We start from the raw sequence: 26,898 nt of genomic DNA on the forward strand, positions 1-26,898 counted from the left end.
AAAAAGGGCTTGAATACTGATTTTTAAACATTTGACACATTTAAGGTGTATGTCACCGAATTCGTCGTTGGATCGAACCGACAGTACTGCCCCCTTGACGCATACGCGTCTGTGCGGTCTTAAATACTGATTTTCTTACGAACTCACAGTTATAAAAGATGAACATAGTACTTGAAATACGATTATTGGATTTTCTCTTAACTTTTTATCAGATTATTAGAGAAATAGTATATTACTGCCTTAGTCCGCGAAAAACAGAAAACTACCAGAATACGTGTCATTACTAATGAACACGTGCTCTTGAGGTTTCTTTTTTTGTAGCTTAGAAAGGCATGCTCTTTTTTATACCCAGTATTTCGAAAATCGTTTTTGGTGCTTTGCGAAGCGGCAGGAAAGAAGTCACTTTTTGGCCACTATATTTCAAAATCACACTTCAGGATTTGCCGATGTTAAGAATAAATTAATTTTTACAATAACTTTTAAAAATGAATCAATAATTAATCAATTATATTACCTTGAGGAGGTTCACAAGTAAACTTCAATGATATTTGTAGAAGAGCAATAGGAAAATTTTCATGTGGTTCAGTAGTAATCCATATGCGAAAATCTTCATGTGGATCAATCAACTCTAAAATATAGTTGAATAGTTCTAACATATACTCCAGACCCAAGTGACAGTTTTGGAATAAAACCCAAAATCCCTGGAAAAAAAGGTATATAAGTGTCTAGTTTGCAATGTAATTTGTAAGATTAAATCAAATTATCTTTAATGTATATAGGCTATTCCACATGAAACGTAATATTTCCCAAAAAATGACTTCTAGGCCAAGTATGTATTCTTAAAGAGTACGTTGAAAAATAAAAATCTTTAAAATTTTAGCCCTCTAGATCTATCCTTATTAACATTCAACGTTGTCTAAACGTTTTTTTAAACGTTTAATTTGCAACCTTTAAACGTTTAAGAGAAGGGTTGAATAAACGTTGAAGCAACCTTGTATAAACGTTTAAATGTCCGCTTCCTAAAATCTTCTTAATTTTGCAATTTTCTGAACGCGTAGTTGATTGATTAACAGTTTTAATTAAGGTTTACTCAACGTTGTTATAACGTTGATACATCGTTTAGAAAATTTTAGGAAGCGGACATTTAAACGTTTATATAATGTTGCTTCAACGTTTATTTAACCCTTTTTTTAAACGTTTAAAGGTTTCAAATTAAACGGTTACAGGTTGCAAATTAAACGTTTAGACAACGTTGAATGTTAATAGGAATCGCTTGTGGATCTATATGGGCTCAAAGTTGGATTTTAATTTTCTGATGCAATTCTGCTGACTATTCTGCTTTTCTGGGGTGAATATACAAAAGTTGTTAAATCATGTTTTTTTACGTAAAATTTGATGTAGAATTCAAATTTGTACTTCAAAATCATATTCATAACCTCTAAGCCCTTTAAAAATTATCAAATAGCATAAAGTAGCATAAAATCGCAAAAAAAGTTGTTTGTATACCTCAAATTGGCCATTATTGAAATATTTTAATCGATACTTCAAAGTACAACTTTTTACCAAGTGGCATAATGGGGAAATAAGTAGACTCAATTCTACAGCATTCTGCAATTTTATGCTACTTCATGCTATTTGATCATTTTTAAAGGGTTTAGAGGTTATGAATATGATTTTTGAGTACAAGTTGGAATTCTACATCAAATTTTGCTTGAAAAAACATTATTTAACAACTTTTGTATATTCACCCCAGAAAAGCCTAATAATAAGCAAAAATGCATCAGAAAATTAAAATCCAACTTTGAGCCCACATAGACCTACAGGGCTAAAATTATAAGGATTTTTATTTTTTAATGTACACTTTATAAAGAATACATACTCACAAGGAGACCTTTTCACCTTGGGTCATGGATTGGCCCAAACTTTTTCTGGTGATTCAGGACAGTTAGAAAACATGCCCTGTTATGGTAGGTTGTGTGAATATGCCCTATAAGCCTTAGGTAAAAAATAAATGTTAAAATGATAAAAAGAAACATATTAAGAGCAATAAATGTTTATTTTCTATCCTCAAACTGTTTTGGTTACTTATTTTAGACACCTGGTTCTTGAAAACATTACAATTCATTGTTAAGAAGTTGTTGGATCTCACTCGTGACCCAAAACATTGCAATATTGCTCAAAGGCATGGCTTGAGATCATGGCAAATAGTCGCCTTATGTGCAAATATTATTCACCTCATCACATCATTGATAAAATTCAACTCTGCGTTGATACTTGAAGTGTTGAATTAGTCAGTGAAAAGTGTTTTGATAAGAACTTGTCGGATCTCCAGTGCTTGTATTAAAATAATAATTATTTGAAGCGTTTTTAAGGCCATAAGTATTGAAATTCAACGCTTTATAATGTCATAATTTGGCAATATTGCAATGTTTTTGGTCATGAGTGAGATCTACCAACTTCTTAACAATGAATTGTAATGTTTTCAAGAACCAGGTGTCTAAAATGAGTAACCAAAATAGTTTGAGGGTAGTAAATAAATATTTATTGCGCTTTATATGCTTATTTTTATTATTTTAATGTTTCTTTTGTATCTAACGCTTCTGGCATATTCACACAACCTAACATAACAGGGCATGTTTTCTAACTGTCCTGAATCACCAGAAAAAGTTTGGTCCAAATCCATGACCCGAAGATGAGAAGGTCTTGTTGTTCGTGAAATACCACTTTTTGAAAACTTGCATATTGATAGGAAATTTCCTCAGCTTTCGATTGAGATTATTTAGAAATATCTTAAAAATACCCTTTTTGAGATATTCAACTTTAAAGGTTTTCCGGCAATTTTCTCGGAGAAAATTGAAATTTTTTGGAAATCTGACCTCACCATCGGAAAGCTGAGGTAACTTTCCATCGAAATCATGCACCTCATATTTTTTCTAGGTGCATTTAGATGCTTTTCTGACGAGTTACAAATTGAGCAATTTGGCTTAATAAGGCCGCTCGCGCGCACCGTTGGAGACTTGATGTGAAATGACCCATATACGATATAAACATGGGCTTTGCCTGCGCCAATTCGCATTTCTTATGAAAAAATCTATTAGATCCACAATGTAGGTTTCTGAAAATCATTGGACACGCATTTTTTCGTTTTTCAATTAATTAATTATTAATGGAGATATAGCATTTGAAACAACAAGCGTGACGTCACAATCATAATAAATATAAAGGGAGGAGTACTATTATTGAGACGTCGCGCTCATTTTTAACTGATCATACCTATGTTAATAATTGATCAATTGAAAAACAAAACATACATGTCTAATGATTTTCAGAAATCTACATTGCGGACTTAATTGAAGGCCCTCTTCCGAATTTAATAGGCACTAATTTTTGTAGGTTTCTGAATCATATGCAAGTCCCCAAAAAAAAAATTTTTTTAGTCGCAAAATATTAAAATTTTACAAGATTTACTGACTTACGTTACCGTCAAAACCCGATTTTAGGCAAAACCTGAATTGCTTTCTAATTTATTGGAATTTCCTAAAATTTTTAGGTGAAACCCGAATTGTCTGGCCAATTAGTCACCATTATATTTAATGGATTCAATTATTATGTAAAAAGAATATGTCTATACGTACTTCGCTGACAGCAGAGTTTATTAATTTTCGAGCATGAATCTCTTGTCCTTGACCCATTGAGATGCTTTTACATGGAATTTCCATTTTTTTCGAAAGTTGCTTAATATTATTAGTTGGATCTGATCCCATACTCAGTAGACAAATAATAGGCGTTTCTGGTCGTGATTCTTGGTAAAGGTCAGAAACAAGAGCTACGACTGGATCAACGTACTTGTCACCCATTGAACTGCTTATGTATTTTTCAGATTGAAAAAGCATTCGGTCTAAGCACCAAGCTCTGAAATGTAGGTTTTAAAAATTTCAAAATTTATATACACTCTTTTTCTTATTGAAAATAAGAGTCTACATTTCTTATGGAGAAAAGTTAATTCCATGGATTTTTATTTAAATATTTATAATGATCTCTAGATCGATGCAAAAGCTGCTTTTAGGCAAAAGTAGGGCGGAACGAAAAAACACTTTTGACGCCGATCGCTTTGTAATAGTATTTTATCGAAAGTTTAAGATAAAAAAAGAGAAAAGCCGCGAGCTGGGCGCGAACAAATGATGTCTTCAGGTGGCGCATGAAGCCTGAAGTTTGAAATTCGTAAAAACAATATCTTTATGCTTCAGTATGAAATCATTGACAAATTTCTCTGCACTAGATTGGCCGATTGGGCTGAAAATTTCAGGGCTTGTTTTACATGTTGAAAGGAGTTTCTCTGTAAAATTTTAGCCCTCTAGGTGCCTTAGAAGCAAAGATATAGTCATAGGAAGGTTGAAAAATTACGTTACATTAATTTTTTTTGGTTCTTTTTCCATCTTCACACAGCTGTACGTTGCGTAATTTTGCTGCTATTAAAACGAACGAGCAACCAATTTCTTCTTCTTTTAAAGGCCTTTTCAATCATATAAATTTGTATAGTGTTTTTTGAATTTTTACTGAAGTTACAGTATAAAACGTCCAACATTTTGTGTCGCGCTCGAAACTACATTTGTTATTTTTTTCTCTGTTTCTTAAAAGTTACACATTCTAGACAAACTTGAACCCCAATGATAGTTATATGGTCTTAAAGAGCATAAAATTTCCTTTAATTTGGTGTATTTAAAAACTCTCCAGGTCCTCTAGAACCAAAGATACAGCTGTTTGAAGTTTTACTGAAAATGTAAGATTCGATTGTGTGATGATCATACTATATCTGGCCTATGATAGATTCACAGATTAAGTACTTTCATTTTTGGTCAAACTTTAAACAGCTGTATCTTCGGTTCTAGAGGACTTAGAAACTTTTTACATACACCAAATTAGAGGTAATTTTATGCTCTTTAAGACCATATAACTATCATTGGGGTTCAAGTTTGTCTAGAATGTGTAACTTTTAAGAAACAGAAAAAAAATAACAAATGTAGTTTCGAGCGCGACACAAAATGTTGGACGTTTTATACTGTAACTTCAGTAAAAATTTAAAAAACACTATACAAATTCATATGGTTGAAAAGGCCTTTAAAAGACGAAGAAGTTGGTTACTCGTTCCTTTTAATAGCAGCAAAATTACGCAACGTACAGCTGTGTGAAGATGAAAAAAGGACAAAAAAAATTTAATGTAACGTAATTTTTCAACCTTCCTATGACTATATCTTTGCTTCTAAGGCACCTAGAGGGCTAAAATTTTACAGAGAAACTCCTTTCAACATGTAAAACAAGCCCTAAAACTTTCAGCCCAATCGGCCATTCCAGTGCAGAGAAATTTGGCAACGATTTCATACTGAAGCATAAAGATATTGTTTTTACGAATTTCAAACTTCAGGCTTCATGCGCCACCTGAAGACATCATTTGTTCGCGCCCAGCTCGCGGCTTTTCTCTTTTTTTATCTTAAACTTTCGATAAAATACTATTACAAAGCGATCGGTGTCAAAAGTGTTTTTTTGGTCCGCCCCAGGCAAAAGTCGCTTTTGTCTTGGCAAAAAAAGGAGGGACAAAGATTTCAGGATAAAACCGAAATGTCAAAAATTCCTAAACAATTTAGGCAATACCCGCAATGACTTAAAAATTTTAGGCAAAACAAGCAATGCCTAGCTGATTTTAGGCATTTTCGTGTAGCCCCTCAGAGATTTTGGCATAAAAATAAAAAAATTATCTTTTTTTTATTCTGAGTTTTACGACAGGTGTGTGAAAACATGATTTAGTACAAATAAAGGAAAAATTACAGGCAGAAAGTATATAAATAGGCTTACTAAAATAGTTGAAATATAAGAAAATTTTTGAGCTTTAAGAAATTAAAAAAAGAAAAAAATGAATCTATTCTAAAATATTCCCTAATATTTTACACGTGGTTATGTACATATTTGACTTTTGTATACATTTTTTCATTAGTATTTTTAATAAAATGTGATTTTTTCGGATATTACCTTATAAGTAAAAGCTGCCTGAAAGCATCTAAATCATTGAAATTGTCAGGAAAAGGATTTTCTTCTGGAGCATCACTTTCAAACCAGACCCTCCAATTCTTTTCAGAAATTTCAACTTGTGGCAAAATATCGTGGAATGATTTAAGAGAGGATAATGCTACTAAATTTAACCATACCACTTCAGTGATCCAATTGCAACTTACGGGTTTTTTTGGAGCATCTTTTAAATCTAGAGCGGCTCCTCCTTTAAGAAAGAAGAAAAACTCTTCTTGGCCAATTAATTTACGTTGCAAATCTATTTTAAGTACCATTAATAGGCGAAACATGGCTTTATGTATTTCATATAAACAACGAGCTTTGTACTTAAAAATCTCAAAAGTCATATATTCAATTATATTTTGTATTCTTTTTTGATTGACTGGACTGCTTTCTGATCTGAAAAAAATTAAGTAAACTATTATAAAAACTATCAAGGTAATATGTATAAATTTACTTTAGCGTGATTGAATTTGCAACAATCTCAAAAAGATGATAATTTTTAAGTATAAAAAATGAGAACTTAGCCAACGTTAACCCATATTTTATTTCCTGTGCTTACGAAATAATACTATATGTCCGCAATTTTTTTAGTTTGCACTGCCACGAAACAGTTGAGGCTTAAAAAAATTGCCAAGCCACTGGTTCAGGACAGACAAATGCAGAAGCAGGAGGTTCTAAAACTAGCGTCAAAGTTGCGATTTTTAGGTTAGAGTGCCATAAATGAACTTACTTATCAACTGAAGAATCGAAACGTTCTAAAAATTGTACTAAAGAAGTTTGATACATGCAATTTACTAATGCCATATCGCAAATCAAAAAATATAGTACGCTTCCTCTTGTGGCAACAGGTCTGAATTCTTCTCTAGCTTTATCAATTTTTTCTTCTGTTTCTTTTGAACTTAACAATTTTTCATTTACTTCAGCAGCTGTTTGCTTTGTTTTATTGAGAACATACATCAGTTCTAAATCTTCTATTAACGGCCCCTAAAATAACAAATAATTCATTTTTCGTCATCGTTACTTCAAATTCACTAATTCATATTAAATAAAATAAAAATGTGTTAAATAAAATCAAATTTTTCAATTTTTTTTTCAAAGATTGAGGTATACGCCCCTATTTTCGATCAGTTAGGCCCTAATTTCGATCAAATTTAAATCAATTTTTTATATAGGATTGAAACTTGATATCTGATTTTGAATAATGTATTTCTGTTGAAGATGTTCGATTCATTGAGCCAATTATTAAAAAAAATGTTCTTACGTACAATTAAGTTGTTAATATTAATTATTGATCGAATATAGGGACATGATCGAAAATAGAGGCATATACCTTACTCGTAAGTATTTTCCAGGACATTTATTCAATAACCGTCAAAAACTACTCCCTATTCTTTAACCAAGAGTTTTCTACTATTTTTTTGTATTAATCACTACCTCGGGCAGAGTCTCAGGCCCTCACTGCATTGACCCCGTGAAAAATACACTCATAACGGAGAAATACGTGGCTACCGAATCCGATTTAGTCAAAAATGACTTGCTGGCACCTAGTCAAGTAAAGAGTAAAATAAAGCGAAATTCGTGAAAAAATCGCCTATAATACGCCCCCTGGCCTATAATTAGACACCTGACCCATACAATCTTTTTATTGAACATATTTTTCAGCCCTTGCAACGCTGTAAACCGTGCGACCGCGCTGAAAACAGCTCGGGAACAGGAAACAGCGAACATCGTAAAAGAAATTCACTTGTATAACATTGTAATTCGACTACTCAAAATAACAAAGCCAGCACTACGATTACAACCTTAACGCGCTGTGCCCAGTATGCGCCCCTGATATCGAAAACGCGGAGCATGTCGACGGTCCCGACGAAGAGTAACACGTTTGTGTGTTAATTTAAATGGAAACGTGTTACTCTTCGTGGGGACCATCGATAAAGAAAAATTATGATTAAAGATTATCCTCCACGAAAATGTTACCTCTATTAAGCTCTAAGAATGAGCACACTGCTCCAACTCGTTTCTCGCGAAGTAATTCCCAACGGCAGTTCCACAAGGATAAAACATCAAAACATCAGAACAAAAAAAGGAGAGTATGGATTCTTAAATATTCTATGTATAATTTACATCCATGTTACATTGTTACAATTAACCATGTAACGCCCATTATTTAATGCCCATACAAAACTGATTATTTCTGGACAACATTTTTAGCGATGTATTACAAAAACTTAAAATTGTTAAAAAAACTTTTGGTTTGTCATTTCATGTTTTTACTTAAGAAATTATATACTAAAAGTTTTTTAATCAATTTTAAGTTGATGTAAGCCACTGAAGAAAAATAAATTGGTTCAGCTTAAAAAAAACACACGCATTTGTTGAATATGTTATTTATGAATATGTGAATCAAATTGTCCTACGACATCCGGTTAAAAAATGTTGAATTGTATTTATAAACTCAATTGCTTACCTGAACGGTCGTCAATTTTTGTAAAAGATTATATTCCAAATCAATTACTTTCTTTTTATTCAGCATAACATCGGTCAATAATTTTGTTCTTTCAGTCTCTAATTCTTTTTTTTCAGTCATAATCACCCTTCCAAGAAGTTGGTCTTCTAATCCTTTTATGGTTACAGTAAAATCAATAACACACGCGCGAGCAAAAATTTCTGGGGAATACGATGGATTTGGAAGATTGGTTGTAATGTATAGATTAAAGTCATCATGAAAATCTACTTCTTTATCTCCTAGTTTTACCTTGAAGTAATAATACGATAATTATTAATAAAATATTTGAAGATAGAATATTTATTTATTATAAAGCATGTACATTAGCATTCATGTGTCATTTCGGATACTCGCACTTATCCCGCTGAAGCCAACGAATATAACTTTTTTATTGTTAACATGCTTTTCTTATAAGGTATATGACACTATTTTCGGTCAATAATTAATATTAACAACTTAATTGTACGTAAGAAAATTATTTTTAATAATTGGCTGAATGAATCCGAACATCTTCAACAGAAATGTATTATTCAAATTCTGATACCAAATTTCAATCCTATATAGAAGATAAATTCAAACTTAACCGAAAATAGGGGCATATGCCTTACATAAGATTAAACATTTTTATTTTATTTTAGTGCTATATAACAATTGTTCCTCGACTTCTAGCGCTTGATTTTGCATCAAGAACTCCCTTTTTCTTGTTGCACTTTTTTCTTTCGACCCGAGTGAATTACGTCGGATCTACTCTATGAAACGAGTTATGTCAATTTTTTTTGTCAATTCGAAGCTTTATGAGCCATTTTAAATCTCCGTGCGATATTTTTAACTGATTCAACGAAGCGATATAGAAATTTTTATTCTTATCTCCTACGGAGGATCTTGGCTTAAAGAAGTTATTTGTTTTACTTGACATGAAATGGTTAATATGGTTAATAGCATCTCTTCAAATACATCAAAGATCTGCAATTCAACGAGAAAAGAATTACTCCATTAATCTTTCGAAAGAGAATGGACATCATTAGATATCAGCCTGATCGAATTTGAGGATTTCGGGACGGATTCGACAATTTCGACGTTCAAAAGTTTTCCGAGACTGAAATCAGAGATGCTCTGTTTGAAACAGTAGTTCACGCTCTACCTGATGTCAGAGATACGCAGTTCTTTGAAATATTCGACAGGAAACTTTTTGACTATAAATCAACTAAAAGATTATCAAGTCCATACGTCCTCCACCTTTAGCTACATAAGCTCAAAAAGTTTATTCATTCAAACGCCGAGATAATGAATCAAAGTTATATGCTTAAGATAGAAGATGTGAGATAAAAGCGTAAAACAGAAGAAACTTTCAAAATCATGGATCAATTCACCTACCTAAAGATCGAAATTTAGTACCTTTGAAACTGCAACAAAAAGCATTATAAAAAAGACCACTGAAATAAATTGATCTGCTTAAGGGGACACATACACCTTAAACTCGTAAATCGTCTCATCCGAGGTAGTGACCGTAACCATTGATGTTCTGAAGAAGTGTACGCGACCCTGGTGCTGAAGCTCAATTGGTACCCTCTGAAAGTTACGATAGATGACCAAAAACACTACTCGCCAGAAAACGCAAAAGAAGAAAAAATTTAACACGTAAAGTATAGGAAAAGGGTTCACGGAAACAGCTGTATCTCAGGGCAAAATCTAAATTTTGGAATTTCGAAAAAAGCAATGGAAAGGGACGGAAAAATCCTACTCAATAAAGCAATAAAAAAATTTTCGAGTTTAAGGTGTATGTGTCCCCTTAAGTGAATAGACTGTTAGGTATGACAATAGTACAGTTTGTTTTGATACTGGATAGCATAGGTAAAATCAACCTTCTTCGAAACTCTAGACAAACTAAACTTTAGTAAAATCGCGATAGAAGCCCCAATAGTGCGTCGAGTATTAAAGAATGAGGAGCGTGGAGTGATGCTGTTCTCGTCTGCCATACTTGTCATTCGGAGCGCGATACGCACTCCTCGATAGCTGCAACGCATAGTTTTCGACTTACTGTGCGAACTTTATGTTTAATTTTGGAATGAATAATGATAAGTAATTTTTTTCTTAGTTTTCCCGTGGTGAGGTCAAACTTGCAAAAATTAGCCTACATAAAAAAGCGAGCTGAAGATAAAACACGCTTTATCTTCTCTGTATGCAGGTTTAATTCTTTTCTGAACATATTTATTTTTACGAGAATCAATTATGAAAGAGACTTTTTCAAAATTGGCCAGTGTCGAAAAAACAAAGAGCGAGAGGTCGGCCGTTACGTGCGTCGTTATTTCTTTTTAATGAAAATTTACCGGCATCTTATTTGTTATTTTTATGTATATTGGCTAAAATAGGAGATTCGCGAGTGGAACGGGCAGAAATGGCAGATCCCCTAGTACATTGTAAATTCGATACCAATTTGAAGGGAGCGATGATTTTTGCATGAATTTGTGCATTTTTCAAGTTGAAATTTTAATTATTTTACTAAAAAATATGCAGTTAAAATATTATGATTTTGCAACGGGTGCAGTTTTGTTAAAAAATCATAACCATACCAAAAGTTATTTTTTCGCTCAAAAACCTAAAATTAGCAAAAAAGTTGCGTATTTCAGGTAAGGGTAAGAAAAAAGAATTATTTCTTATTAGAAAAATGATGTTATTAAAAATTTGATTGAATATTTCGATTAAAGTTTATTTATTAGATTAAATTACTTTTCTTTCTTACTTTTAATGAAGAGCCGACTCTAATTAGATTTTTCTCCAATAAATTGTCTAATACTGGATCCAATTCTTCCTCGACATCTTGTATAAGTAATGGTCGGCCCGTTGATACACAATCTTCCAAATGATTCAAAAAATATTTTTGATCTAACGCCGTAAGCTAATGAAATAAATATTTTCATCAATAAGTAAATATTTTCAAAACCTGTACAGAGTAGAGAAAATTATAGACACATTTTGGTCAAATTTTAGCCATAAAAAGTGTATTAATGTAGTCCATTGAATTAAAGTACTTTTAAACAATAGACGGGTAGTAAATTTTCAGAATAAACTTTCATAGAAAATAATTTTACACAAGATATTCTATATGATAACCATAAAAATTCATGTGAGAAATTGTCATATAATTGAATTGGTACTACAAGGGATATATCGACGATGTTATGTTGAGAGTGTGACTTGCTATGGAAGAGAATACCATCAACTGTACCCCTTCACATCACTACACCGAGCGTTCCCACTCAGACGACGTGAACAGCTGCACGCGTCCCTACCTTTCACCGACGGCCAATCAGCGCGCTCTGGCTTGCTATATAAGCGAGGCACCCCGGGCCATGCAAGTGAAGTCGTTTTTTGGCAGCCAGCCAGCGCACATCGACTCTCGCCCTCGCACTCGTGTCGACGAACTCTTGAGAGTTTTGACCTAGGAAAATATTTCAATAACGAACTTGGTCAAACTACTATAATACTCACCTCGTCATTTCACCACCTTTCCCCACTTTTGACTTTTCAAACTTCTCTTCAAAAAAAAGTCGAGTTCAGAGTACTAGTATAAGTGCCTCTCGACCTAAATCAATCAGCTTTTGATTGTTCGACTTGTTACAAATGAGATTAGAAAAGTGATTGGACTTTGTTATGGGTGAGTTGCATACAGAAAGGGTTTTGTCCGAAGAGATATGATGTGAAGCTGATGGCTAGAATGGCCTTGAGAGATTGACTTTGCCGAGATTCAGCTGGTTTGACCAGCGGCTCGGAGAGCCAAGACTTTGAGCTCTTGAGAGCTGAATGATGGTCTTGAGGAGGACCGGGGGAATTGAATATTAAACTATTTAATTAGGAGCTCGGTAAAATGCCGAGTGTTGTTTGAAAGAAGCGAGTAAAACTCGAAGAGTTGGGAGCCAGAAAGGGGCTCCTTTGAAGAAAGTAAATAATCAAGCGACCGGGTTCAAGGCCGTTGACGTTTAACCGACGTTTCGTGACGGAACGTGGTCAGTAGGATACGGGTAATTTTTTTTATGTTTTGAAGTGTGACCCTTCAAAGGGCCGATTGTTTTACTACTTGTCACCTACTTCCACCTCTCTGCGTTCTTCTTTTTATAGAACTCCTTGTGACGCAGCTTGACGCTTTCTTTACGTGTCAGTGGGACCGGTGGTGTGGGCTCAGGTTGAACTGCTGACTCTCGTTCGCCTCTACCACTCAAAACTACGTCGAAGCCAGTCTCAGAAGCTGTCGCTGCCACATTAAACTCGTGATTTCACATCACCACACAGACGCAGTCCTTGAAATAAACGCTACCTAACGAGACTTTTCTCGTAATTGTTATCCCACAATAAAAAACTTTCTCTACTCGCCATCAAGATGACCTTCAGCTAGAAGAGAAGCGGAGCTAAGAAGGTTGCAAGGAAAACGCTTCTAGGTGACTATTAAAACAATCAGTCCTTTGCAGGACCCACCTAAGTTTTAAACGTAGTCTCTCTTAGATCCTTGGTCACCGGAACGTGTGTTCGCGGACGATAACAACTTGACTAACGCACTCCGACCACCAGCCTCTTTAGGCATCCTTCCTTTTCAGGACTACTCATATGTCAAAAGTCAGCACAACGTAACATTGTACATCAGAATGTTAAATTTGCTTAAATTGTACAATACAATAAATAGTATATTTTGCACCTAGGGAGTGAAAAACTGGAAAGTCTCAGAGCACGTGTAATTTATTATCCGAGGCGAAGCTGAGGCTAACCAAATAACGAAATAACCAATGACGCCAAATTCGGATTCTAAATAGAGCGGTCGTTGGCTCAGTGGTTAGCGTGCTAGCTACAGAAACAAAGGCCACTCGAGGAGCCTTGGGTTCAAATCCTAGTGAGGGCTTTCGAATTTTTCCGATTGCCATTCGGTGGGATAAGAACCCAATGTGCTCCGGCTGTCTCGGGGCCGGTTTTTCCTGGAGGATGGACGAGGTTGGTGTAGTGCATAAACAATTGCGTATACCCCCAGGTTTTCCTTACTCCACAGGTCCTCGGGCCTGGGCAAATGCGAGACAGTAGGGGGAGGAGGGTTAGTAAAAATCTTACCTGCGCACGGGCTGCCATTTCTTACGGCCCAGCCGTGCGTTTTTTAATATATCGCGCAGGAAATGTATGCGTTGACCTTGAAATCAGGGTGACGGAGGAGTCATGATCAAGCAGTAAACTTGGTTGTTGGAGAGGTCCGACGTTGCCTCGACCTTTGCAAGGAGGACTTACGTTGGGAGAGGTCACGCCGACGAAGTACAGCGAACTCGCCGATACTGGTCGCTGTACGTGCTCTAATCGTTCGAATGGCAAAGCGGAGCTTGCAAGTCGAGTCGTTGACTTATAGGTCGTGAGACTCGGAAGCGCGACTCTTTCCTACTATCCGCTAGTCCTACTAGCGTGTGAGCGAGCGCGCATATACCAGCGCCGCCCCGAGCACGTCAAGGAGGAAGAGAGCAGAGAGACACTGAACAAGTGAAGTGGCAGGACCGGTGGGACCGGGCCTCAAAGGGCCAATGGACACACCGGCTAATCCCGAACATCACAGAATGGGTAGAGAGGGGACATGGAGAAGTGGACTACTATCTCACGCAACTCCTGTCCGAGCATGGCTACTTCAAAATCCATAGCCAGCGCTACGATAACACCCTTAGCGCACTCTGCCCAGCCTGCTTTATCACAATAGAAGACGCGGAGCATATTTTCTTTCGCTGCCCGCGATTCCACGAAGAGAGGGAGGGACTTCAACAAATCCTCCAAGAAGAAATCGAACCGGAAAACATCGTCAGGCTCATGCTCGAGACCGCAGGCAATCGTCACCAGACTGAGGCAAGAGGCGCAAGAGATGTAAAAATAATCCGGACAATGCTGTAAGAAGAAGAGGACGCTTCTGGTTCCCGAACCCCTAATCGCCGTAAGGTGGACGGGGGATGTACGCAAAAGACACAAATGTAGCAGAGAAGCTCTAGAGTCCCCACTGAAGTAATTTTTAACAACGGTTTCCAGTGGAATACTCGTTTTGAAGGGCCACTGGCTGCAGAGTTCACTTTGCCCACGTCAAAAAAAAAAAAAAAAATACACACACTTTTGGGTGTAATAAAGGATTACGTGAATTAAATACGATGTCTGGTTTAAAAGGTTTCTCTGGAGCTTATCACAAAGCTTCATGTAATAGTTCTTCTATTCAAAATTAAGTATATCTCCCTCCCATTTCTTAAGCTAGTCATCGCTACACCAGTTTTATTAAAAAAATTATTATTTAAAATCATGAAAAGTTGAAACAGTTTGGATACCTGCAAATTGAAATCTTTCTCTTTGTTAAGAATCCACATCTTTCCTTGTAACTGTGGGTCAATCAGCAATGGATATCTTAAGGCTTTTGTAACAATTATTCCATTTTGAACTGAAAGGTCATCATTTGGTAACCCTTGCAAATGCCACTCCCCAATCTGCAATGTTTCAATCATCATAAGAATGATAAATTGATAATATTTTTATAAATGTGACTGTATGTGTGACAAAGTACTAAAAATACCGAAACAAAATAATAATCTAAAGACCAATTTTTGTATGATTCACAAAAAACAGTGGCCTCGGGGCTCAATATCAAAATTTACAGATCCCTCTTTTTTTATAAGCGAACTGCTTTTCCCTATTTTTGTACATTAAATTGTGTATGAAAACCTCAAAACCAAACTTTGATGTTTGAAACTTTTAAATAGTTGACCTTCAGTCTGGCATACGTAGATTATATCATAAGGGGAGGTTTTCATCAAGCTCGACCAAAAACTTAATTTTTTTTAAGTTATAGTCAAAAAACTGAATTCGTCTTTTTAAGCGAAAATGGAATTTCGCATTAATAATTTGCATACTCAAACTTTAAACGCGTATTTCTCTAAACTATGTTTTCTAAGACAGGTAGCAAAATATCTCAAAAATTTCTATAGATTGTAATATGACGGATAACAATCACGAGAAAAGTCTCGTTAGGTAGCGGTGATTTAAGTAAGTACGCACCGCGTACAATAAGAAGCTCAAAATTAGTAGAAAAGCAAAGCTGACCAAGCTTTGTACTATGAAGTAAGCAGTGAGCTAGCTACTTCCGTTCAAGAGGTCTCCGTAAAGTAGTGATATTTAAATGAGTACTGTTCTTTAAGAATTAAATCTGTTCATTTCATAGATGGTTCAATAAATAGTTATATAACGACTTTAAATTAAACTGATATTCACTGTTAATTTGCATTAAATCACATATCCCGTGACGAATTCTCAATACAAAGAAATCACCCTCGCTTCGGTATAAATTTATTGGGTCGGAGTAGAGGGACGCGCGAAGACATAAATCATTCACCTCTACACTTTGGAACGCGTATGCTCACGCACGCTCGCCTAGAAAGCTCGTGACGCGATAAAAGTGCATCCCAATATGTATGCGTTTTGGTAAATGATCAATGGAGCATTACATATCGTAAAAATAAGAATGTTTTGTTTACTAAAATCAAATTATATATTTTATACAGTTTCAATGGTTTTTGGAAAATAAGAGTTGTAATTTTGAAAGAGGAGCAGCAAAAATTAGTTTTTTCATAGCATTTATAAATGAAAGTAGCGTAATAATTTTTTTTGAAGAAGCTCTTTGCCAATGTATTGGCAACGGTTTTTTTTTTATTTCAAAGATAATTAATTTATTTGGATTTTAAAGAACAAGATTAATAAGGCAAGATTAAACCAATTGAACTTACTGTTGCAGAATTCGTTAATGATTCAATGATATTAATGTGTGGTGACATCGGAATAAATCTTAATTGGATGCAATTGAACCATTTTTTTTGTAAAATGCTACGGAATTCTTGATTGAAGGATCCACAGTATGAGAGAAATCCCGTTAAAATGATAGCGTCTCCGACCAAATTTTCTGTTTCTGATTTGAAAACCGTTAACTTATGAACCCACCGTGAACGTTCACCAGACAAGCCATTTATCATTGATCGTGCCGCATCCATTTTCGCTTGACATAGCTGAGCTTGATCAATAATACCCTAAAAAAATAAACCAATCAAGTTTGTGTAATTTGTTTATCATTGAATATAATAGTTCGTTTTTGCAAAAGCGTTTAAAAGAGATCTTAAAACCAACAGAATCTAATAATTTAATTCTTCAAAGTAGAAAACACCATCAAAATTGTCAGAAAAGCAACCGCAGTAGATATCAATAATAAGTTGAATTTAAGAAATTAATGATCAATGAAACTCAATTCATAGATTAGCAATTCGATAACAATTGAAGATATTGTTGCAAACGTCCTTTTATCTGATGCTCTTTATTAATCTTTTAAATTGCATTGTTTGATCAGTTTTAAGATTATTTGAAGTTCAAAATATAAAAAAAAATGATAAAAAAATCAAAAAATATTTCTTAATAAAAAATCGGGGTATGAAGAATCGATTTTCGGTTTGCTGTAGCTTAGAGGTTGTATTCAAGATCAAATGCAAGATCAACATTGCAGTTGATAGAGGCTGTGACGACCACGTATGTGGCCGCACAAACACTCGTCTGCTACGCGATCAGCTGAGCGAGCCGCGGAGCAGACGAGCGCGCCGCTTTAGGCCCCACTCATATACTCGCGTTGGTAGGCAACGCACGGCCCCCACCGCTGGCGCCCGCATATAAGCCGGCAACTCGCAGCGGTAAGGCAGATTCAGCTGTGGCCAAAGCGAGCGACCCGGGGCTGTTTATGTGTGACATTTATACCGTGGATAGAGACTTATACGAACCGACACTCACTTTGTTACAGGTACCTATCCAACCAAAAGTTAACTCGACGCACCCGTGTCCGCTTTGCCCGTCACCTTCTTGCTTGGCTACCGCTAACTGTTTTTGCTAGATGGCTAATACTAATTGCAAATAATAATCTTTTGTTGCATACTTGTTGTTAATTGCCTAAACAAAGTTATTGCTTTTCTTTATTTTCTATTCTTTTTGCTCTACACAAATCATTTTGTTTGCTACAACATTTATTTGCTTTTTTTGTAAATAATTAATTCTGAGTTTATCAATAAATCGATAAATACTTGTTACCGAATTTTTACGACTTATCATTATAAGCCACTACCTAATCTCACCTTTACAAGAGAGTGAAACTAAGGATTATGAAAATCGAAGTGAAAATATTAAATCAAATGAATCACCAGTGGAGTGTCTTTACTTTGAGAATGAAGTGAATATGGTACAAGAAGTTCATGAAATAGGTTGCCGTACAAAAGTATGAATCCATAAGGCCCACGCCGAAAGTCTAACTTTTATTAAGCACCACTATCCAAAAAGTTCTAATGCTATTAAGTACCAAAAGAAAAAAAATCTTTTGATATACACACATATTCATGCTTACATATGGCCGATTCTCTGTGAAGTCGAATGGCCAAAAAATTTTTTTTCTGCAAATATGAAAAACTTGTTGCATTTGATGTCCGATTTGTCCCAAAAAATTTTATAAAAATTGGGACCTTCTATGACACTTTTTCAGAGGCCGAAAGTTGGCCATTTTAGCGTTTTTTCGAAATTCATGAAAAATCACAAATATTCAAATAATTCCTAAATTAAAGTAGAATGATTCAAAAATAAAAGTGCCCATAAGCTTTTTTTTGTCAATTGTCCAAATTTTCAGAAAAAAAGTATGCCAAAGTGATTGGAGCTACCTAGAAGAGTGGAAATTGCAAAAAACTTGAAAAAAAAACAAGAAATCTAATCGAGTTCGAACCGGACTTTCATTTCCAAAGCTATGTAAAAAGCTTCCTAAAGATGTTAACTACTGCCCGATAAAGTTTCGTAATGCGTCTTAAAGTTTAACTCAATGTAGACAACAATGTATGTCGAAAAACGTGCAAAAAAGGTATATAATGGGCCCAAAATGCCTAAAATCACCAAAAACATCCATTTTTAGACCTTTTTTGCACGTTACTATGCAGTCTAATCCGCGAGTGCTTGAAGATCTACATGATGTTCCGGGAAAATTTGACAAAAGCAGGAGCGATGTTTTTACTCTACGATTCATTCTCTGACGATGATCGTGATCCACAGTGCAACAGAATCATTGTTTTTGGTTCGAGGGAAAACTTGAGATTGCTGTTTCGTTCCGCTACCTACTTTGTCGATGGAACTCTTAAGGGGACACACCTGTGTTTATACCTATAAATGCAAAAACATGAAAATTAAGGATTAATATTAAAATTTTTTGTTTCTGATGTAAAAATATGTTTTTACAGGTCCTTTTACAACAAAAAATATGTCTGTAGTTCCTTTTATTATTAAAATTCATCCAGGATTCATATATATTGACTTGTGATTTTTAAGTCTTTGACCACATGATTTTGAATGCAACAGTTATTCAATTATATTTCTTTAGATCTCAAAAGTTTTGTAATTAAATTCTTTTCCACTTAAGTGTAGCAGATTTTTTATTTAGTTATTTATTTAATCTACTTAACTCCAAACATAACAATAAGCGTTATTAAAATAGTTATTTTTGTCATTTTCTTTGTACTTTTATATGAAAAAAAAATTCCAAGCCATTTCTTGAAATTCTGCTACACTTAAGGGCCGGACATACACGCAGACAAATACCGGTGTGACCCGTGGTATTTTCATTACCGGCATGTAAAAAAATTAAATTAAAAATTTCTCACAGATGGCGCTGTGATCATATGTAAAACATAGAAACAAAATTGGGTTATAATTTCCCTTTTATAATGTACGTTAGCATAGGCTAGATACTTTGGTAATAAGTTGACCCATTAAGAAAAATGAGAATTTTAAGATTAATTGATTTGACTTATCAACCTCTTTACTTATTTTGTAAGTTAAATAAACAAAAAGTATAGCATCGCATAATATGTTTGTATAATCCTCTAAGTTGTTAAAGATTGTTTATACTTCTGATTATGGATTCTTCGACATTTTGTTTTACAATCAGTAAGTCTTCTCATATGATCTTTGAGATTATCCTTACAATTTAACGCTTTACTGCAAACCTATAACTTTTTTCTTTTAAGACAGTTCTTTATGACATCCTGATTATTGCATTGCATATACAAGTGATATCCTCTTGAAAAATAAGTGTCACATATGTAACGTATAACTTTTGAATTGGCATGAGCTATGAAATGAACTTTATCCATAGTTTTACAGATCACAAAAGTTTTCACCATAGTCTTGACATAAAAAAGAATAAGATTTCTTATAAATTACAATGCAGTCTCTCACTGATGACGATGCTTTTTTAAATGAATCACTATTTTTACACTAATGAAAACCACCTGAATGCTGCTTCTTTATGTTTGGTAAAACGAAAAAATTGAGTTTGTGGCACTGGCTTTATAAAAGGTTTTTTGTTGTTCTTTTTCATCTACCTTCACAACTCTGACATAGTAAACTTAACCAAACTTTCGTGAAGCAGAAGCAATGTAAATGTCAAATACCTAATATTATTCTTTCGCTGCGCCATCTATGAGCCTCACGTGTGAAACGACTGTCGAGTTTTTCTGACATTTTCATGCCACCGAAACCTAATAATTATTAACAATTGTGTTGCATTATCGCAAAAATATGAGTAGAGGCCTATTTTGAGAACAGTAATAAACATTCTGGTAAATTTTCACTCGATTCCGTTCATTATTGAAGGAGAAAAACGGGGACGAAATAGGGCTGTTTTTTGTATAGTAAAAGTACTATAAACCTTAAAATCAATAGTTACGTTATGTTTTTCGCGAAAACCCGAGTAGAGGCATATTTCTAGAGCCCTTATAAACATTCTGGTCAATTTTCACTCGATTTCATTCATTTTTGAGGGAGAAAAACGAGGACAAAAATTTTCCAGTCTTGATTTTTTTTTTTCATTGATCGAAAAAACAAGACCAGAGGCATAATTGTATTGACCTCTTGAATGTTGTGAGAAAATTTCAAGATGATTGATTCATTATTCGCTGAGTAAAACGAGGACAAAATATTTCAGTATCGAAGCGCGGTCGTTACCGACAGAGTGTGTATGCCTGGCCCTTAAGTGGAAAAGAATTTAAGTACAAAACTTTTGAGATCTAAAGGAATATAATTGAATAACTGTTGCATTCAAAATCATGCGGTCAAGGACTTAAAAATCACAAGTCAATATATATGAATCCTGGATGAATTTTAATAATAAAAGGAACTACAGACATATTTTTTGTTGTAAAAGGACCTGTAAAAACATATTTTTACATCAGAAACAAAAAATTTTAATAGTAATCCTTAATTTTCATGTTTTTCATTTATAGGTATAAACGAGGATGTGTCCTCTTAAATCAGCGCCGTCGATTTTCTTCCAGCTCTTCGCAATTGCGTCTCCAGTTAACATTTTTTATGTAAAAAAACTCAAGTGTGCCCTATACTCCAATGTAAATTTCCTCGGTTAGGGCAGACATATTGGATTTGCTGCCCCCTGCAGGCGCTAACATTATTTTCCAATATAATTGAGTATGATACTCACGTAACAGGGTATACTTTCCGGTACTTTTATCGGAAAATACTATAATTAAATTGAAGAATTACATGATTATTGAATATTTGAAATAAGTTTTTGTCGAACTTATAGCGCTTTTATTTAAAAATGTCGACTGTTGTGAGATAAAAATTCAATGAAAGATACGTACTTGCCGTTCATCCATAACTACATCATATTCTTTCTTTACATTTTTTAAATCTTCATCTTTAGCTTTCAGCAATTTTTCTGCAATTTGTAAATTTCTATTGGCTCTGTCATGCTTGTTCTGCAGAGATGCTAACTTCGCCTATTGTAAATAAATAAAATTTCACGTTAATGAGCATTACTTAATATCATACAAATTGAAAAATTTCACATATGCTTATATTTTCCAAAATTAAAACGAAATAAAGTTCCTTTTCAAAGAAAGCTCAAAAAGGTTTTAGAGGTATATTTTTAAATTAAACGTAACAGAAATAAATTCCACGAATTTTTTCGAGAAGGTTGTAACAATTTTGTCCTGTGCAAGCTGCTTGTCTATGAATAAACGAATGAGTTATGTATATGGGTGTTATATATCGGGAGTTATATATCGCGTCAACTGCCGCCCTCCCCTCCTTCCGATAAAGATTGGTCGGCAGACCTGAGAACACCTCGCAGTCGTCTCTCATGTAAGACTGAACGTGTATCTGCGATGTAGGACACCCGTCCTGAAAATCTGTTCCGTAATAGCATTTAGCAACTCGAGTGTATTATTGATAGGAGTGCTCATGATGGTGTTAATTGAAGGAAGCAAAGATGAGTTGTGAAACTGCGATGAAGAACTATGACAAGGTTGGTAAAAAGTAGGAGAGCTAAAGGAGCAGTGGGAACATCAATATGAGAAAGGGAGTAGATCTAGTTCACTTGCTTGAGGAGCTCCGGATATAGTGCGATAGGGTTGAGAGTGAGATTCATCAGCATTACCTACAGCCAAACTGCTCAGATAGTCCGCCAACAAATTGATATATCATCACAACCCAATCTATCGTAGCTGTAAAAGCAATCTACAATGCGGAATAGTATCGAACGCTTTTGATGAATCAAATAACACTAAACTGACACAATTCACTCGTCAATAGCTAATCTGACGCTTTCTTTTAGCTCAAAAATGACTGGTTCGGTGAAATGGCATCCAAGCAACAGCTTGGAGCAATTCATATTTGAGATATAACAATAAAGAAATCTTAGCATACAAGAAATAATCGTAGGCATGATTCAGGTGAAAACTCTTCCATTAAAGATTTTTTTTGGGTACCGTGTCCTAAGCTTGTTCAAAGTGCATTTAGTACGCTGGATAACTTGATTGTACTGATGCAGTAAGAAGAAGACTCAAAGATAAAATGATATGGGAAAAATCACATCAAGTTTAAAAACACAAAAAAGCTCTAATCTCTCTCTCTCCCTCTCATCAAAGTATGCCTAACAATGTCCCCCTCCTCCTTCGGGGCAAAACAGAGACAAAAAAGGTAGGTTTTGGTAAGAGTACTATAAATTATTTAATTCACATCGATTCTATAATATTTTTAAAATAAATATATACTTACTTTCAAAGGTAAAACATCTCTGTTAATACTGTAAAAAGATACCATAGATATTGTCCATTGTATTAGCCCAGCAACGTTGCCACAAGCTGTTTTAGCTGCTTCATAAGAATAAGAAGGGTATGAGAAATACGGGATTAGTAAGTCTATGATTTCTGCATTTATATCATCTTTTGGAAAATTTTGTAAGTTATACAGAAATCTTGTATCAGACATGACCTAGAATAAATATTATTATTGTAGTATTTTTAAATTAGCAAAAATAAAACATTTAAATGTTAGTTTTATTAAGATTTAGTCATCTCCATAATAATAAAAATGATTGATGTCTGAGAACTATCAAAGAACAAAAAAAACTGCACTTAACAGCTACGCTCGCAATCGAAGCTGTAGGAGATTGTACGTCTAGACTACGGGGGTGTATTGAAGTATTGACAGGTCATATCATTGAATGTTTAGTTCGCATATAATATAATTATGATACCTCATGATTCTACTGTTAAATTCATAATTGATTCTGACAAAATGCATATAAACGAGGGCAGCGATTTAAAAGGTTTGGAAGTCTACGGGCGCGAAACAGTAGAATGCTATTACTAATAAATAATTATTTTATTTTGGAGTGTTTTCACAATGTTATTTGACTCCAGATTCGAAAAGGGTATTAAATTTTACATAAAAATAGGTATGCGCGAAGTCTTTTCAGGGTCCAAAACATAGAGAAAAAAATCGCATCGATCGTGAACGAAAAATTTCGTTTGTTTGGGAGTTATTGGGTTCAGAAACGCTATTCATTGGCATAATTAATACATTTTGGATAACGCGTCGCTCCTATCACACTCGCTGCACTCGTGCGATAACCTCTCTCCGCATTACCAGAAAGAGTAACATAACTCAGAAAAGGAGGTATACACTGATAGACCTTTTAGTTCGAGGCAAGAATTCTATAATCAAGCCGCACTCCTGTGTATTGATGCGCCGCGTTTCCACGTAAATAAGAGGTGAGCATTTACAAGCGCTCGGCTCATCGACGTAATCAAGCGTCGCACTGACTGTGTGCGCGCGTAGCGCCCACAGCTAAGCTGACTGATACTTATCTGCTATAGTTAACACTGGCGTGGTCGCTGCGTAATATTGTTTAGTCTAATCGCTCAATTTCCAACTCGCTACAAAAATACTCAAATGCATTCAGAAAAAATAAGTGACACGAGTTTTCGATGGAAATCCCTTGCTCTTTCGATCTAGATTGCTTAAAAAAATCTTGAAAATAAAGTTTTAAAGAAAATCGACTTTGAAGGTTTCCTAATGATTATCTCGAGTAAAATAATAAATATCGAGAAATAAGACCTCACTAACGAAAAGTTGAGAAAATTTGCTATCGAAAACTCATACCACATATTTTTATTAGGTGCATTTAGATACTTGTACAGAAAATTAAAAATTGAGCGATTGGGCTACAGTAGATACATGTATGTACAGTAGATACATGCGTCTGCAGACGCAGGCTCGTACGTGTCGGCGACAAGACGCTGTGGGCGCTATGTTCACCCGCGGCATCCGCAAACGTTGGCTACCGTCCGAAACGCTTTTTGGGCTGCAGCGGCTTCAGCTAGAGTAGCAGCTAGCTAAAAGGTCTATCAGTGTAAATATGAACTTAGCACAATGCTATAAAATATAGTACGATCCTAAGGCCACAGGAGATAATTTTCTGCACGACTATCAGGATTCTCGCTGTGCTCGAGCCCAAAACCACGTCATGCCGTAAAGTGTTACTTATAGCCCTTGGATCGCGAAGTACTATTATAATTCAATTTTCCACATGTACACGGAGAGAAATACTATATTAAATATCAACATATTCGCAAGCAAAAATAACTATATTCGCTAGTACAATTGCCTCAGAGTCAGATTATGGGCATTTTCTACTATGTACAAGCTAAATATTACTATAATATCGGGTTATTTTTGTAACTTTGTAATTAAAAAATATTTATAAGATATTCTAAAAATTGCTTTAATAACATAATAAAAACACAGGCACACAAAAAAAAAAAAATGCTCAGTTCCAGAGACCGGACCCAGTAGACTTTATGTTTTTGGGGTCGCTGAATCCGAATCCGTCGTCGGTTTCTCGCCATCAGATCGATTTAAGGTCATTTGAAGGTCATTCAAAGGTCAAATCATGTAAAATAGGTTTTGAAATCTGAAACTATTCCTACATAGGTTTTTGATTATGCTGAATTCAAATCTGAAGTCAGATGACCTCTACGACCTTACCTTCAAGGTCATTTGAAGGTCAAACTTAGAAAATGCGATATAAAAATCCGAAAAATATATTTTTTTATGTTTTGAGAGTCGCTGAATTCAAATTCAAGGTCATTTTGACTCAATGTTGATATCTAAAGGTCATTTAGAGGTCATTTGAAGGTCAAATCATAAAAAACAGGTTAAAAAATTGGAAAAAAACTCCTCTATGGGTTTTTGAGGATGCTGAATTCAAATTTAAAGTCAGATGACCTTTCAGACCTCACCTTCGAGGTCATTTGAAGGTCAAACATAATAAATTCGATATAAAAGTCCGAAAAACATATTTTTTATGTTTCAAGGGTCGGTGAATTTGAATCAAAGTTCATTTCCACTATACTGACTAATTTTAAGCTTATTTCAAGATTAAATCAATGAAAAGAGGGCAAAACTTGATAAAATATTGTTAATTTTGCATGCCTGTTTACCTTTTTCTTTTATAACGCACCTTTTTTTCTTCAAACGATCGGCGTAAAGGTTGCCGTTTGCGTTTAGTTCCTCTACGTTGGCTCTCTCTCTTCAACATCCAGCAGTAATCAGCCATCATTGCAACATCCCATCTACCTTGATATCGCTGCTCCATATGTTTAATATCTTGATGGAATCGTTCTCCTTGTTCGTCGCTAAAATCACCGCAGTTTTTCGGGAACTCATCTGAATGGTTATGCAAGAAATGCAGTTTGTAAGACATATTACATTTCATTTCACCGAAATTGTTTATCATTGTTGATATTAAAACTTTGTAATCATCGCTTCTGCGATTACCTAGAAAATTTTCCACAACATTTTTGAAGCTATGCCATGCAGCTTTCTGAACCTCAGTCATCTTAGTTGGAAAATTGTCATCTTTCAGCATTTTTCTTATTTCTGGTCCATCGAATATTCCTTCTTTTAATTTGGCATCAGATTTATAGGAAAATTTAGATTCTAAATATTTGTAACATTCATCGCTCTCGCTCAAAGCTTTTACAAATTGTTTCATAATGCCCAATTTAATATGTAAAGGAGGTAGTAAAACTTTTTTAGGGTCTACTAATGGACTGTTAATAACATTATGATGTCCAGCTTCTAAAGAATTTCTCTCAGTCCACTTATGGTCGGTGTAATGGTTTTTACGATCTCTGCTATCCCACAAGCACTTGAAACATGGGTACTTTGTAAATCCAGATTGCTGTCCCATCAGCATACCTAAAACTTTCAAGTCCCCACATATTAGCCATTTATTTTCTTGGTAGTTGATGCTCTCTAATAGTATCTTCATACTTCCATATGTTTCTTTCATAGTTGTACTGTGAGCAATAGGAATAGACGCAAACTTATTAGTATTATGCAACAATACAGCTTTTAAGCTCCTTTTCGAAGAATCAATAAAAAGTCTCCATTCGTCGGTTTTATAAATATTACATTTAATTTCTGTCATTAGACCTTCAACATTATTGCAATAAGGGCTTGAAAGTTTTTGGTATGCTGATGGGACAGCAATCTGGATTTACAAAGTACCCATGTTTCAAGTGCTTGTGGGACAGCAGAGATCGTAAAAACCATTACACCGACCACAAGTGGACTGAGAGAAATTCTTTAGAAGCTGGACATCATAATGTTATTAACAGTTCGTTAGTAGACCCTAGAAAAGTTTTACTACCTCCTTTACATATTAAATTGGACATTATGAAACAATTTGTAAAAGCTTTGAGTGAGAGTGATGAATGGTTACAAATATTTAGAATCTAAATTTTCCTTTAAATCTGATGCCAAATTAAAAGAAGGAATATTCGATGGACCAGAAATAAGAAAAATGCTGAAAGATGACAATTTTCCAACTAAGATGACTGAGGTTCAGAAAGCTGCATGGCATAGCTTCAAAAATGTTGTGGAAAATTTTCTAGGTAATCGCAGAAGCG

The 26,898-nt window shown here is 34.7% G+C and overlaps 1 protein-coding gene across 1 annotated transcript in view; it reads right to left on the bottom strand.

The window, feature by feature from the left end:
• LOC106651296 (dynein heavy chain 8, axonemal) overlaps window positions 1-26,898 on the bottom strand; it is a 170,198-nt gene that overhangs the window by 14,916 nt on the left and 128,384 nt on the right. Inside the window, exons 31-40 of the mRNA XM_023462255.1 lie at window positions 22,697-22,912; window positions 21,280-21,417; window positions 16,342-16,638; window positions 14,893-15,048; window positions 11,310-11,465; window positions 8,531-8,818; window positions 6,794-7,047; window positions 6,025-6,459; window positions 3,636-3,912; window positions 515-701 (exon numbers count right to left, since the gene is read on the bottom strand). Coding sequence (XP_023318023.1) covers window positions 515-701; window positions 3,636-3,912; window positions 6,025-6,459; window positions 6,794-7,047; window positions 8,531-8,818; window positions 11,310-11,465; window positions 14,893-15,048; window positions 16,342-16,638; window positions 21,280-21,417; window positions 22,697-22,912 — 2,404 coding nt within the window. The remainder of the gene's footprint in view (window positions 1-514; window positions 702-3,635; window positions 3,913-6,024; window positions 6,460-6,793; window positions 7,048-8,530; window positions 8,819-11,309; window positions 11,466-14,892; window positions 15,049-16,341; window positions 16,639-21,279; window positions 21,418-22,696; window positions 22,913-26,898) is intronic.

The sequence above is a fragment of the Trichogramma pretiosum genome, unplaced genomic scaffold, assembly GCF_000599845.2.
Source record: "Trichogramma pretiosum strain Unisexual culture from Peru unplaced genomic scaffold, Tpre_2.0 scaffold9, whole genome shotgun sequence".
Taxonomy (NCBI): Eukaryota; Metazoa; Arthropoda; class Insecta; order Hymenoptera; family Trichogrammatidae; genus Trichogramma; species Trichogramma pretiosum.